Raw genomic sequence first — 15,775 nt, 5'->3', positions numbered from 1 at the left:
GGAAGCCAGGTGGAGCAGTGGGGCTGGGCTGGTGGGGTATAGCAGAAGGTATGTGCACCATCTCCAGGCTCAGGCCCTAAGGACCCCCTGTGCAGCTCCTAGGTTCTCCCCTCTGTCAGAGCAGGGCAACTCTGAAGCCCAGGGTTGAGGACGGCAGAGCTCCTACCAGCCTGGGCCCCCGGATGACTGTGGAGGAGAGTCCTTCCCCTCCCTCGCCTCTGCTGGGACTTCAAATGAGAAAAAAACAAAACAAAACAAAAAAACAACACTTCTCTGGTGCTAAGTCCCCGGTGTTTGGGGGTCTTGTCTGTACCCGCGGCTGGTGTTGCCTTGACTTGCACTAGAGGCAAGGAGAACACTCTGGACTGGGGCCCTCAGGACCAGAGATGGAGCTCCGAATGTGGCAGAGGGACTTCGAAGCCCTCATGGCCTTTGACCTGCCCTCCCTCTGCCCTCAGCAGGTGGTTAAGGAAGGTCCCTGGACTCCCGGCCTTCTGCAGGATGACCACCCCCTCAACAGATGGTTCTGGAATGACCCTGTACCTCACTTCCCAAGTGCACAGAGCTGTTTCTGGCACCCAGAAGGGCTTCTGGCCTGCTGCACCCCAGATTCAGCCACTCTGAAAGAAGCTGCTGGAATGCTCTCGGGGCATGGAGGTCAGGGTTCAACTCTCAGACAGGGGCGGGGGTACGTTTTCCAGCCACACTCTTCAGGCTCCAATTGACTAGATCTTTCCCACTTCTCTCTTTGGCCCGGCTCCCACCCCACCTTCCAACCACTCCTATTAAGCCAGCCCTTTTTTGTCCTTGGGTCCATGGGGGCCAATTGATAATTTAATTAAGAATAAAAGAAATCATCCTAGAACCTGCCCAAAGCCCCCAGCATGTGTCTTTGTTGGGCAGCTTGTCTCCTTTTCAACAGTGAGCTCCAGAGCCGCGGCAAAGCGTGGCTAATCGGCACCCCTGCCCCGGCAGTGAGAACAGCCTTGCGGAGACAGCGCCCCCCGCCCCGGCTGGCACCCCGCACGCCCCTCCGGCTGATAGCGCTAAGCAGATACGTATCTCTGGCAAACAGACGCCGGAGAATTTGCTTCCAGGGACCTTTCCTCTCAGCCATGAATATTAATCTGCTGTAATTGCTGAGACACAATCTCCACAGCCTTTTCTCATGTGTTTGGCTGGAGTGTTGGAGCGAGTGGGAAGGCGGCGGGTGTGACCACGAAGGCGGGCATGGGTCTGCACGCCAAGATCATTCTGTCCTGGTGCCAGAGGCTGTTGGGAATGGGAAGGGGGTGAGGACAGAGGGCGGGAGTGAGAAAAGGGGATGGCAAGGTGTTAGGCGAGGGGCGATGCAAGTGAGGGTGGAGAGAGGTTCTCATCCCCCAGAGCAAACACAGTAGAGACGCGCCCACGAGCCCTCCTGCAGCCACGGCACCCGCCGTGAGCTGTCATGGAGCCGCTCTTGCCTCTGAGTCTGGATGGGGCCTCAGCATTCTTCTCAAGACAGTATTCCAGGCAGCCTCTGCCGACCGACTGGCCTGCAGGCTGCCATCACGGATATACCTGGAGCTGCGTGATAACCTCAGAGATGGGAGTTAGGGAGGGCTCAGGACTCACCTGTCTCAGTACCTGGGGGGGGGAGCACCCCCCCTTCTGCAGTTCAGCCTCACTGTCTGTGTTAATGGTAAACCATGCTCTGCTGGCTTTACTGACCCTTAATGAGGCGCGAGGAAGCCTGAGCCGACTCATATAGCATGAGCCTGTCCACCTGTTAACCTGGGAGGGGGGGCGGCTCCAATCCTTCCCTGGCTCTGTAGCCACACCCTTTTCCATGTGACTTCACGGCTCTTCTCACTCAAGAGGCAGAGTTCATGCCCCTGCTTCTGGACGCTGAGTTCTACCACGTGACTCGCTTTGACCATCGGGATGTTAGCAGAGGCTTGGCAAACCCATGTTTCTGCTTCCTTCCTGCTCCTCTGCAATGGCCAGAAGAAGCCGGGGCTAGCTGGCTGGGGGATGGGACACGCGGAGCAGAGTCCCCCGGTTAAGCTAACTGGTCAATAGCCAGCTGACCCCAGGCAAATCAGAGAGCCCAGCCAAGGTCCCGATCTGCACATTCATATGACACATAAATGCTTACTGCTTCTGGTCCCTGGGACCTTTTGTTATGCAGCATTTCTGTATCTGTGGGTAACGGATATAGTCTAGGACAGTGGTTCTCAACTGTGCCTGCGTGTCAGAGTCACTGGGGAGCTTTAACCACCCCCCCAAGTGCCAGGGTACACCCCATTTCAACAAACTCAGAATGTGCAGGGGGTAGGATCTAAAGATCAACACATTTTAAATTGTCCAAAACGATTTTAACAGGTAGGTTGAGAATCACTGTACTAGGACCAATTCTCTATGAGAGCAATCAATTTATCCTCCTCTCCTTCTCTGTGTCCCTGTTGTCACCTAATTTCCACCTAAGACAGAAGTAAGGACCCTGACTCTGGAGTCGGCCAGCCTGGAACCAGCCGCGTGAGACCTGGCAACGTGGTTCAACTCTGGGGGTGTGGGGGGGGCTCTACTGTCCAGAAAGTGGAGGCGAAACCAGCCCCCTCACAGGACTATTGTGAGGGTCATTCCTCCAACGGCCGCTATTTGAGGGTGCGCTCTGGGGATCGAAAGGGGAACGAGACAGAGCGTCTCTCGCGTGGAGGTGCACACCCATCGCGGAGGAGAGGATGATGTGGGCAGTGTGCTTAGCCCAGGCTCGAGGCCACAGCGGCCACTCAAGGAACGACAGCTGCTGTTTGTGCCGGGATGTTATCACGTTATTCTTGTGAGGCCTCTCTCACCCCAAAGGCAAGAACTGTCCATCTTGGCTCCCGCTTCCCACAGAGACCAGGATGGGCTCTGCCCACAGCTGACCTGTGGCCTGAGGAGACCAGGACAAAGGTGGTCTTTCTTGTTTTCTGGGGAGTGGGGTTGGGTGGGGAGAGCTGGAGTCCAAAAGGAGAGAGCTGGGGCTGGCTCCAGACCCCGAGGCGGGATCAGGAGGGCCGGGAGCGTCCCTGGAGGAAATGCTCTGCCCCTCGCCCTCTGTGAGGTGTTGGCTCCATGGTTCCTGCCCACAAGCCCGGCTGCCACAACCCACGCACTGGGCCACACAGAGGGGTCCTTGTTAATGCTGAAAGGGCCATGTGTTTCTCTCCCTGCCGGGCCTCCCCGGCCCCCCCTCCTCCAAAACACACACAGCCACACCCACACCCCACACGGGAAACGGCCGGGTGGCCACCCTGCCGGGGACATGCCAGCGCCCTCCCACGGATGGGGATGGCTTCTGTCACTGCCTGTTGTGGGTTTCATTGCTTTGGGAGGCAGCTGAGAGTGGGGCCGATGCCCTGGGACTCCCCGGGAAGGCCACCGAGTTGCTGTGTCCCCAAGTTTTCACACGCATGTTCCCAGAAAGCCCCTCCTTGTTGGCCACCCTTCTCTTGTCATTTGGGAGGTCCCAGATCCCCTCTCCCACAGGGCAAGCCCCCTGCATCCCCCTCCAGAGCAGGGCCTCACATGCGGCTGCTGGGCGGGATCTTGCGGCCGTCCCGGAACCAGGTCACCTGTGGCCGTGGGAAGCTGGCGATGCGTGGGGCACGGATTACAGCTGCTTCTCCGTGGGAGACACTCTGGTGCTTCTCACCTTCCTCAAAGCTCCCCATGTCTGCGGGAGGGAAGAGCGTACGTGTGGGTCAGACTGCCCAGCTCCCGTGCTGGGAGTGGTGGTGGCAGGATGGCTGTGGGGAAGGAGGCCGCCGGGCTCAGACCACCCACCCAACCCCATCAGCCCACCCTCTAAGCCCATCATTATGACATGCCCTGCTTTGTGCTTTGGGGGTTTACATCCATATATCCATGAACCAATCGATTCATCCAGCAACCACGAAGAGGTTGGTCATTTCTTCACACATTTTACAAAGGGGAAAACGGCCCAAACAGGCTCCGAGAGGTTCCTTGACTTGTCCAAGGGCACGTGGCTAGGATTTGAACTCAGATCCGAGGCTGGAGTCTGGTGTCTGCCCCACAGGGCAGTCGGGGTTTCAGCGTGAGGTGAAGGGCACATCTTGGTGCTGGTTTCCTAGGTTCTTGGTGGAGGCAAGTTTGGGTATACTGGGGAGGGTGGGGTCTTGGATGCTCATAGAGTATGGAGATGATTTTCCTCCTCTGCCTTGGGTGGGAAGTGTATGAGGCTGCATGCAAGTGTGAATGGAAACACCATATTGCTCTTTTAAAAACATGCCTACCCTGCTGGCAGATAAGGAGGGGAACGTTATCCCGGCTCTGCTATGCCGGCCCGGAGGGGAAGAGAGCAGCAGAGATGCAGGCAGGAGACTTCTCGTGGCCCACCTGCCGGCTGGAATTGAGGTGGGGTTTGACTCTAGTAGCAGAGGGTTACAATGGGGCACGGGAAGGGGTCTGCACCGAACGTCATGACTTTTGAACATTAATGTACATCCTTGCTACTCAAAGTGTGGTCCATGAGCCTGTTAGAAATGCAGTCTCAAGCCCCGCCCCGACCTACAGAATCAGAACCTGCATCTTCACCAGACCCCCAGTGAAGGGTGTCCATATTCAAGGGTGACAAGCATCATTGTCCCCAACTTGGCCACATACCAGTTAGAAAAAGTGCTGATGCCAAGTTCAAGAACTCACCTGCAGACTTCTGTTTCCACCGGTATGGGGTGTGTGAGCTGGCCATCAGCACTGCCATGTGCAATCAGGTTCCGACCACTGAAAACTGAGCTGCATGTCCCCACTGCTCACTGTCCCCTCCCTGGCCAAGGCGGCCACGTCCCAAGCCACCTGGTCTCCTGATGCTTTCACTGTTATTTCTCAACCCCTCGAATATTGCTGCCTCTTCTCCCTCTCCTTCAACCAGGCATTCCCCAGCCTGGCTAAACCTCAGAATCCCCCGAAGGGTGGGCGGGACTCAAATGTGGGTATTTCTAAAGCTGCTCAGGTAGTTCCAACATGAGCCAAGGTGGAGAATGACCGTTTGGGCTCAAGCTAGTGGCTCGTAGTACTTTGGTGGGTCTCAGGATCCCCCTGGGAACTCGGTAAGCCCATAGATTTGTTCCCATCCTTTGCTCCTCCCCAGGGCATGGAAAGGCCCCTGCTTCAATGCACCTGGATCTCTGAGTTCTTGATTCGCTCTTCCTAGGACGCTGCTGCATGCCAAAGTTTGAGAACCATGGGCCTATCCTCTCTTTTTCCAAAGTCCTGGGTTCTGTTCTCCTCCTGGCCCCACTGCCCCCTGGGAGGCCTCCCCTCATCTAAAGGTTTTGACCACAGTCTCTCTACAAAGACTCTCATATCTGCTCTGGCTCTTTTCTGAGCTTCAACACCCAAAACTCGATTTCCAACAGCAATGTTGGCATTTCTTACCTTCTTCTTGCTGTCTTCTGTGAATAGCTCCCACTTGCACCTGCCCTGGAGCCTTTTGTGGTGCTTTGCTTCCCTTCCGTGTACCCACAAAGTCCTTTGACTCTTCCTCTGGGATAGTCCTCTCATTTACCAAGCCCCCTGATTCTAGTTCCCACAGGCCCACCACCAAGCGAACCCCGTTACCCCAGTTGCTCTGACCACCCCCCAACAGGGTCTCCATAGGCTCCACACCCACCCATCATCTTACACTCTTCCTAATTAATTTTTTCTGGACATATGGCTGACTTGCTCAGAAACTTTGGGATCTCCTCTTTGTCCCAGGAAAGTCTAAATCCCCTTGCTTGATTCAAGATCCCTCCCTAATCTGACCCCAATCAACCTTTCCCGTCTTAACGCCCACACCACATCATGTGCCCTCCTGCCACGCTGAATTACACTTGGCTTCCCATCGCAGGCCTGTCCTTGTGTGGGGCCCCTGCCTAGAAAGTCTCCAGAACAAGCCATGATTCACCAAGGTGCTGTGATTCAACAGCATCTCAGAGGGATCCAGGCAATTAAGGATCTCAAGAAAGAGAATGTGCTCTTGGCATCCTTGTTCTACATTTGGCAGGCAGTAAATGTAATGGTAATAATGGCTTTGGAGTCACTGAGACTTGAGTTCAAATCCTACTTCTGTCACTTATTAGGCATGACCTTGGGCAAAATTTTGACCTTGCTGAGCTTTAATTTCCTCTTCTGTAAAATGGAGTTATGAAGAGTATGTTCCTCATAGGTTGTAGTCAGGATTAGATGAGATACTACATGTGTGTGTCAGGATCTATCTTTCCACAGATGGCTGCATCAATATTTATCTCCCATCCAACATGCCCTTCTTATGAATGTGCTGGAAGTGATGGTATACAACTTTTAAGGCTAGGTCATCAAAAGGTTGCAGCTTCCCCTTGGATCCATCTCTCTGGACAGACACAACTACTTGGAATCCAGCCGCCATGTTGTAAGGAAGCTCAATCTGGCCCACACAGACACGGGAAGAGTACATGAAAGGAGGAACTGAGGTCCCCAGAGGACAGCCAGCACCCACACTGGACATGTGAATTGTTGTGTGAGGTCTCACATAATTTCAGTCTCCAGCCTTTAAGTCTTTCAGCGGAGACCTCAGTCATACGGAGTGGAGACGAGCCATCCCTACTGTGCCTTGTCTAGATCCAAGGCTCACATACTTGGTGAGCCTAATAAATGATTGCCATACATCACTATGCTTTGGGGTAATCTGTTATGCAGACACAGAAGCTGGAAGAATATATTAAAGTGCTAAAAATTATATCTAATGTTTGTAGTATTAAAATATTAGAATTGTATACATTTTTCACAGCTTAGCCGAAACATCGACCTCTTCAGCAAAGATTATCCCATGCCACCAAACAGAATTAAAGAACAGAGATTGCTGCACACTGACCCTCCACTGGCTTTCTTCCTTGGTGGACTTCACATGCATGTAATCCTCATGCTACCACGGCTAGCTCAACTCTAGTAAATACACATATTTACTTGTTTATTAATTTCCATTATTTGGCTCTGTTTATAAAACATTATGTCAATAAATCACATTGATTTCAGTTCTCACAATAATTTTATCTATTTAAAAAACTTTTCACAGAACTCTGAAGATATATTTGAACAATTTAAAGCAATTTCATGGTAATAGTGTTTCTTTCTCCCCTCTTGAGTTTTATTAGCTCCATTTCATCAGTGAGGAAATTAAAGCTCATGGAGATAGAGTGGCTTATCCAACGTTAAGCATTCAGGGCTGGGCAGGGCCAGCATTCAAACCTGCCGCCCCCACCCCCCTCCGCATTTCCTTTCTGCTTCTTTCCTAACTCATCCCCTACATTAACATGCTTCACACACATTCTTTATCTCTCCCTACCATACTGTAAGCTTCAAGAGGCAGTTGCGTTCATCAGCAAGTCCCTGTGAGGCACCCAGCCCTGTACTCTGCACACAGTAGGTTCCTTCTAAATTCACCCAATGCCATCGTGCAATGACTCTTACTGAGCCCCTACTGTGGGATGGATGAAGGGAGGGCTGGAGGAAGAGAGGAAGAGATGGATGGAGGAAAGGCGGGCAGGAGGATGGATGACTATACATGGGCGCAGGTATGTATGTATGAACAGTGAGAGGGATGGAAGGAAGGGCACAGCCGGTCTTGGTCCAAGTTTTGCAGCTGATGTTCTCCTCCATGTTTCCACCCCATAATCCCCTTGCCTCACCATGGCTCTCAGGCCCCCCAGAACCCTCCTAGTCTCTCCACTGCACTGAGTCAAGTGGGCTTCTGGGACCTGCTCAAGGAGCCCCCAGCTCTGCTCACGGGCCCCAAGGCACAGCCATGCACACACTGAACAGCAGCAGCAAGGGGCCAAGGGGGCGTCCACTCAGCTGGTCAGTGCAAAAGGGAGGCTAGAAGGAGGGACGCCACATACTGGCAGAGCCTGGGGCCCCAGGTACCCCTGGGAAAACTCAAGCACACTAAGGTGGAAACAGATAAGGGTTTTTGCACTTGCTCCCTGAGGTACACGCTTATTAACACACTGTGTTATGCCTACAGTGCTGATCTACTTTTCCCAACGAATTCCCCAAAGAGCAAAGAAATGTAAGCCTGGGGCACAGCTGGAAGTGGCCTCCAAATTCCTGATGTCTTTGTTACATCTTAAAAGGTCTTGTGAAATATGCATCCCACTTCAGAATACATTCATTGCTTTTATTTCTAAAACATTTTTTTAATCATGAAATATGTCATGCATACAAAAGACTGAATATAATTATATGTATACTTTACAGAAGACTAGAACACTCCCATACCACCACCCAGCTTAGGGAACAGAACACTAACAAACATGCCCCCTCCCTCCAAGGTGTCCCCCACCCCAAGGCATTCCCCCTTCCCCCACCGAGGTAACTGTTGCCCCAAATGCTGTGGCAATCATGCATGGCTTTCCCCCCAAGTTTTGCTGCACACAGATGCATCCCTAAACAATTTAGGGTTAATATAGTTTGGTTCCAAGCCCTTGTATGCCTGGAATTATTCTGTATGTCATTTACCGTGATTTGGTTTTTTTTGTGCAATTTTTTTTTTCTTTTTCTTTTTGGAGCTTCAGCTATGTGCTTACACTTAGTTCGGTCATTGTCACGGCTGCCTGGGTGTCCACGTGGTGAGGGAACACAGTGTACCTGCAGGTTAGGTCTGTTTCCAGCATTTTGCTGTCCTGCTAAGAACAGTCTCATGCAGATCTTCTGGCGCACAGGGCTAAGACAGTCTCTAGAACATGAGCCTAAGCATGAAACTGCTGGGTTGCAGGGTGTGCACACATTAATTTTATGAGATAATGCCAAACTGTTTCCAAATCTGCACCAATTTACCACTTAACGCTCCCTCCAGCACGGATGGGAGTTTCTGGCAACTCTTGGTCTTGCCAGACTCGTTTTTGCCAGTCTGGTGGACATGAGATGGTGTTTCCTTGTGGTTTTGTTTATTAGAGAAACAGTGCTTTCTCTCTCCAATCAGATCGTATTATGCCTCTTCCCCAATGAGGCATATTTATTTCCACTACACTGTGAGTAACATCAAAAGTACCGACCACTTCTCGAATGCTACCATCTGTCTCTACTGCCCCACTTCCTCAGCTACATCTCCTTCCACTCTCTCCTTCCCTTACTCTGCTCCAGCTACCCTGGCCTCAGACACCCAAGCCTACCACAGGGCCTTTGCACTTGCTGTTCCCTGGCTGGAAAGACCTTATCCCTTTGTGTGACTCATCCTCTTGCTTCTTTTGAGACTCTGGTCAATGTCCCCTCCCCAGATGGCCTCTCTCAGCCACTCTATCAAATAGGACCCCTGCCCCAGCCTCCATCCCTCTTAACATGGCCTCATTTTTCCTTAGAGCACTTTATTTTTCTCCACGGGCCTTCTATGTTCTGTATTCTATCATATATTCACCTTTGAACTTTCATGGCACCCTACTACTTTCCTGGGGGCAGGAACAGGTGTCCCCATTTTGTCACCTGTGTCCTTACCGCCTAGAACAGAGCTCAGCACGCGGTGGGCCTACAGCAAGAGTTGCTGTACGAGTGAATGAAACAGGCGAAAAGACACAGCCATGTTCTCTAGAACTGTAGATGGCCCCTAAATAGTCCACATTCAATGCTTACACTCAGGTTAAGCATTAAGAAAAATGGGCCCATTGGTGGCATTTTGGGCATCAGTCCCAGCAACAGGCTCGATGCCCTCATGTCCCATCTTTTTTTTTTTTTTTTAAGATTTTACTTATTGGGGCGCCTGGGTGGCTCAGATGGTTAAGCATCTGCCTTCGGCTCAGGTCATGATCCCAGGGTCCTGGGACCGAGTCCCGCATCGGGCTCCCTGCTAGGCAGGGAGCCTGCTTCTCCCTCTGCCTCTGCCTCTCTCTCTCTCTCTCTCTCTCTCTCTGACTCCCATGAATAAATAAATAAAACAGTTAAAAAAAAGATTTTATTTATTTACCTGACAGAGAGAGACACAGTGAGAGAGGGAACACAGTAGGGGGAGTGGGAGAGGGAGAAGCAGGCTTCCCGTGGAGCAGGGAGCCCGATGTGGGGCTCCATCCCAGGACGCTGGGATCATGACCCGAGCCGAAGGTAGACGCTTAACGACTGAGCCACCCAGGTGCCCCTTCCTCATGTCCCATCTTGTACAGGTGGCTTCCATATGGGGCAGGGGCCCTTTGTCCTGTGGCCTATGGGTGGGCTTGCTGCCCCCAGAATGTGGATGTGGACAGCCAGGAAGGCTTCTTGATCCAGGAAGGCTCTCCTAACCCCCTCAGCCATTCAGTGAGCTTGCTGCAAGCCAGAAATGTATGGCAACTTGAAAGAAACAAAGAAGAGACTGGGGTGGGGTTGGGGAGTGCAGGCAGAAAGGGAGCTGGGGAGGGGGGTGGACGTTTTATTGACTTCCTCTTAATTGCTGTAATTAAAAACATGTAAAGAATCTTTTTGTAACGACTTTGCCATTATCATTAGTTGTTAGCACAGCTGCCTTATTAATTTCTCGTTAGAACCCAATTCACAGTCCCTCTTTGGGAAGGGGGGTGGGAGCCAGAGGTGGGTCTTGCCTGGCCCAGTTCCGGAAGGAGCCTGGAAAGGCAGCATCACCGGAACCGGCTGCCTGGAGCCCTAAGGGCAAAGATTTCTGCCCCCCCCCCCCCCGCCCCGGGATGCAGAAACCCACCGGGAGAGATGGAGGGCTCCAGAGAAGCAGCCATTGCCTTCCCATCCTCAGACCTGTGGGCATCTGTGTGACTGTACAAGAGAGACAGGTGGAGAGACAGACAGGTGCAGGTCTGCAGGGCACACAGCGGGGAGAGCCCCTGGACAGGGACTGGGGGAGCAAACGTAGAAGTTTTATGGAGGCACTGCTATCGGTGTCCTGTGAGTGCACGTTGAGTACCCAAGGGGGAGCGCCTCCTTCAAGTCTGCATCCCCCATGTGCCTCACTTGCCTTACCGTAGCCCCAGCTCCGGAGAGCAGACATGGTGGCTAGGCCAGAGTGAGAAAGGTGAGTTTATTCCAGGATGCAAAGAGGAGAGGATACAAAAGCACAGAGAAGTTAAGCAACTTGCCCAAGGTCACACAGGTAGGGAGAGGTGAGCCTGAATTTGAATGGGAGGGGGGCGGGGGGGGGCGGTTCATGGCTAGACCCTGCAGTGTCCTGACAGCAGGGCAGGAGAAGGTGGAAGGTAGAAATGCTGGCTGTGGGGCCTTGGGCTGTCCTCTACCTTCTCTGAGGCTCAGTCTCCCCATCTCGAGATGTGGCTCGTACCACATGCCTTCCTGCCTCTCAGACTTGTCCTGGGAACCCACGGAGGAACGACTGAAGGAGGGATCCTTCTGGAGGCTCTGCCGTATCTCCTTTGGCGTCTCCTGAGGGAATCCGAGTCTGTTCCAAGGGGTCTTGGGGCACGTGCTCACCTTTCCAGGAGGATGGAGGCCATACTTCTTCCTTTGTCTGCCCCCTCCCATCCCCCCGCACGCATACACCAGGTGCCCAGAGTCCTAAGCTACTCAGTGCCGAGGCTGGGGCTGGAAGCGACACTTCCTGAGCCCCCTTCCCCCCCCGCCATGGCATGGCCCAGGAACTACTTGTAAGCATTTTCATCTGCTCGCCTCTGTCGACAGCCAAGAAGAGCACGTCACCCCGACCCCGTGGTGGGAGATGGCGTTCATCCTAGGTGGACGCAGCATCCGTTTGTGGCATTATCTGGACATGGGACAGTCCAGTCCAGAGCACCCACTGGGTTCCATGGGAACCCCGACCTCAGCAGCTAACCCCCTCTCTCCTCACCCCCACCCCATTTTGATTTTTCTATTCCTGACCTCAGATGGCAGTGTGGCGAGGGGGGTGTTTTGGAATCAGGCAGCTGTGGGTTCAAGTCCTGCTCTGGTACTTCATCACTGTGTGACTTAGGCAGCCCTGTGGGATAAGGACGGGAGAGAATGGTGCGCACTTGCCCAGCAACAGGTGGGAAGAGCGAGGTGGGGGGGGTGGCTTTGCCAGGTCCCCCCTCCCCCACACCCAGGATCCTGGAAGGTGTTTTGAGGGGTGGGGGTCAGGTTGGACAGCAAGTTCTTCAACTTCCATAACTAGAGAGAGAGAGACCCCCACCGGATGAGACAAGTGTGTCCAGCAAGAGGGGGGATAGGGAGGTTTCCCTTCTCCGTCCCGCCGTGGCCACGAGAGTGGGGTGAAACCATCATTAACTTGTCAGGATAAGTGTTTTTCTCAACTGCCCACTGGAGTCCCAGGACTCCCCTCACTCCTCTGGCTTGAGGTCCAAAGGGGTGCAAAAGTAGTGGCTTCTCCCTTCGGATGCTATGGAGCAAGGCGGCTTGGTGCAGTTTGAGGAGCGGTTCTCGAGGTTGGCCTGGGAGCTGCAGCTGGTGGTCAGGAATGGGGTGAACCTGGGCCTCCCCACTGCATGCAGTCCTTCGGGCCCTTCCAGGTACCCCCCTGCTCTCTGCCAGGGACCACCTGTAGCCACACGGGCACAGCTAAGCAGCGGCCCCATAGAACCTGGTGGCAGTGATGGTTGTGACCATGTCCAGAGGCTCCTGAAGCCCGGGCTGACACGTGGTGGCTTTGACGGGGTAGGGACGCCCCTGTGAGAGGCGGGTGAGGGGCAGACGCTGGGCTGACTGCAAGGCCTAGGTGTGACTGTCAGCTCACTGCTCTGCATTTGGCCAGAACAGTGTGTGCCAGGAGCCCTTCCATTCTGTGGCCTGTTTCTTCTGGCCTTAGCACGATGCTACAGAATATTAATTGCAGCAGTAACGCTCACTGACTGGGCAGGCACTGGCTAGGTGCATTGGGCACATGAGCTCAAGGAATTCTCTGGACGAGCCTAGACTGTCGGGGACATTGTGTCCTGGATGGCCTTTCCAACTGCATGCACACCGACATACAAACCTATGTTATCACCAGCGCCAAGGTGAGCAAAGAGGCAGACCAACCTAGGCATGCACATTTGCACGCATGCAAGCACACACATCTACGGATACGTGCATATGCACACATGTGCACGTGTTCTCTCCCACATGCGGGGGACAAAGAAGCAGCCTGATGCACACACATACACTCGCACACACGCGCACGAACCCACACTCACGCACGCAAACTTGCACACACACGGGCATATGCATGCACGCGTAGTTGCTGGAGGCTGGCCCGTGGCTCTGCCCCTGCCCCGCAGGACTCTGGGCACCGGCTAAATGAGGCTCCCTGGGAGCTCTCCAGCCGCTGACAGTGCCCTGATCCATCATTTTAATTCAGGGCTTTTCCATTCCTCTGAGTGAGCTGAGTTGCCTTTAGTGCTGATTTATGGAGACACTCCGTCCTCCACTTTTGATTACGGTTGTTTTCCATAATTATTATCAACACTCTTTGCCTCGCTTGAGGTTTCCTTTTAGATTTCTCTCTCCTACTTCTGTTCAAGTAGCAAGCTCTCTCCTGTGCTAATTCAGAGGCGAGCCCCTGTAGGCTCTGGATGAGAGGTGTCCTTTTTTTTTTTTTCTTAAATTTCAAGGCTCACTAAAGCTTTCCACGCTCCCATGTCCCACTGTGCCACCTTGGACCTCTGCCCCTGGAAGAACCCAGAATGAAACAGCCCATAATGAGGTTCATTTCTAGCACACAGCAGCTATTTTAGGATGGGGGGCAGGACTGAGAAGGGGAGGCTGAGTCTCAGGGGGAGGGTGTTGATTGGTGCTCTGGGGCCCTGGCCCCTGAGATGCACTTGGGATCTTCTGAAGCTGTCTTCCCTTCTTCCATTTGAGAAAGTCCTTCCAGGGACTGGTGAAGGGACTTACAGGGGCCTACACTTTACTGTCTGCTCACCTGGCTCCTCCAGGAAGCCAGACTCGTCATCCCTGCCCCTCCCTCTTAGGGTCATGGTGCCACCATGAGGCATCTCCCAACGATCCCACAGATCATGGGACCCGCTTGCTGTTACTGCTCCAGCACTGCGTGAGTTGGAGGATGGAAAGGTTAAGGTCATGGGGGGGGCACCAGGAAGTCTGTGGAGAAGAGTGTCATAGCTGGAGAGATTCAGGTGGGCCATCATGAAGACCCCCAAGTGCGAGGCCCAGCCAACCCCGGAGGAGGCCCTTGAACCAGGTGATAGGGCCCCTTTTAAAAGAGAAGCAGCTGGTCCCATGGAAAGAGTGCTGAACTCTGAGCCGGCAGATGTGTGTGTCACTTGTCAGCGGTGCAGCCTTGAGAGCACCTGTCCACCACAAAACGAGGGCACTCCCGTGATAGGCAGAAAGGGCCACCGTCAGCACCCAATGAGCATGGAAGGCTACGGCTGGGATTTGGCTCTGCCCAGAGCATGGTGGTAGGTGGGGACCCTGCAGACCCTCTCCTGCTGCACAGACCCTCCTTGCCCCCAAGTTGCCCATCATACTACTCACAGGCCACCTGGACCTCGGTTTGCCGCTGCAGCAGGGCGCCCATCCGGTTCCGCACGATGCAGCGGTAGAAGCCTGCGTGGGTGCGGTCCAGGCTGGTGATCATGTACCTAGGGTGCAGACGAGAGAGCCAGTGAGCAAGGCAGGGATGCACATGTCAGACTGGGATCAGAGGGTGAAGGTTGCCAGGTCACCCTCTTCCTGAATGGAGAGCACCAGGGAGTTCTGGATCCTCTGGCCACGTCTTGGAGTCACAGGAAGGTCCCTATCAATAGAAATGTTCCTCCCAAGGGCAACCAGGCTTTAGCTCAGGTGCCTAGGGAGTAGCCTGCATTTTCCCACGGATGGGAGGTGCTATGCCTGAGCCCTTGACCCTGGCTGTGACCAGGCCTCCTCTGCTGGTCCTCCGCTGGAGGTTGTTGTCTTCCCTTGCCTGTGACTTGCATGACTGGGAAAGGTGGGGGCATTCTATTTTGGCCAGGCCCAGGACGGTACTGTAAATATTAACTGAAATGGATAGGGGTGGCAGAGGCAGAAATGTTCACATGCTTCCCCTAATGCTTTGTATCATCTCACCCTTAACATTCGAGACAGTTCCACTGCAGTTTTGTGGAGGAAAAAGGCAGAGCCTTCCTAGCAGGACAGGTTGGCTTTCTGTACATGTGGGTCCTGAGGCCAGGATGCTCAAACCCGAGGAGGACCCTTGGGAGCCTGCTCTGGGAGCACGTGACTGGCCCAAAGGGCAGCAGAGTCTGGTGTTGGGGGAAAGGTAGCTGGAGAGCAGGTGTGCGGGGCACTGACCTGGCTGAGAGGCAGGGAGGAGGCCAGGCCAAGTCGGGGAGAGGGACTTCTGGCAGGTAAGACACGGGCAGGTGGTGCTCTCTGGTATGGAGGGGGCTAGTTCCCCTGGTAGCCACTCTGTGATCACCTTTCCTGTGCCTGGCCAGTGGTTGGCCCAGTAGGGACCTCAGAGGATCAAGGGGCTTGTGCCTAGGACATCTCCCCCATCCTTGGGTGTCTGAGGGTTTGCCCAGCTGACATGGTGGACAAGCTCATTGCCACCTGCCTCTAGGCTATGCCAACCCTGGGACAGAGCAACCTTATTCTCAAGAGTTGCTAAGTTTTCTTTTATACAAGTTCCAGCGGGGCTCACCACCACCACCAGCATTACCATCTCCACTACCACCATAGCACCACCATCACCACCACCACCATCACCACGAACACCTCCATCACCACCAACACCACCATAGCACCACCATCATCACCAATACCACCATCACCACGAACACCACCATCACCACCAACACCACCATCACCAACACCACCATCACCACGAACACCTCCATCACCACCA

The 15,775-nt window shown here is 53.7% G+C and overlaps 1 protein-coding gene across 2 annotated transcripts in view; it reads right to left on the bottom strand.

Annotated features, from left to right (window-relative positions):
• Nucleotides 1–15,775, bottom strand: part of SDK2 (sidekick cell adhesion molecule 2) — a 255,584-nt gene that overhangs the window by 92,667 nt on the left and 147,142 nt on the right. For both annotated transcript variants that reach the window (XM_073883174.1, XM_073883175.1), the window contains exons 3-4: nt 14,422–14,528; nt 3,556–3,703 (exon numbers count right to left, since the gene is read on the bottom strand). In XM_073883174.1, the coding sequence (XP_073739275.1) occupies nt 3,556–3,703; nt 14,422–14,528 (255 nt within the window). The remainder of the gene's footprint in view (nt 1–3,555; nt 3,704–14,421; nt 14,529–15,775) is intronic.

This window comes from Callorhinus ursinus, unplaced genomic scaffold, assembly GCF_003265705.2.
Source record: "Callorhinus ursinus isolate GAN/ISIS: 27379988/994484 unplaced genomic scaffold, GSC_fseal_2.0 scaffold50, whole genome shotgun sequence".
Taxonomy (NCBI): domain Eukaryota; kingdom Metazoa; phylum Chordata; class Mammalia; order Carnivora; family Otariidae; genus Callorhinus; species Callorhinus ursinus.
The sequence above is the reverse complement of the archived record's forward strand: the minus strand, read 5'-3'. Positions and strand labels throughout refer to the sequence as shown.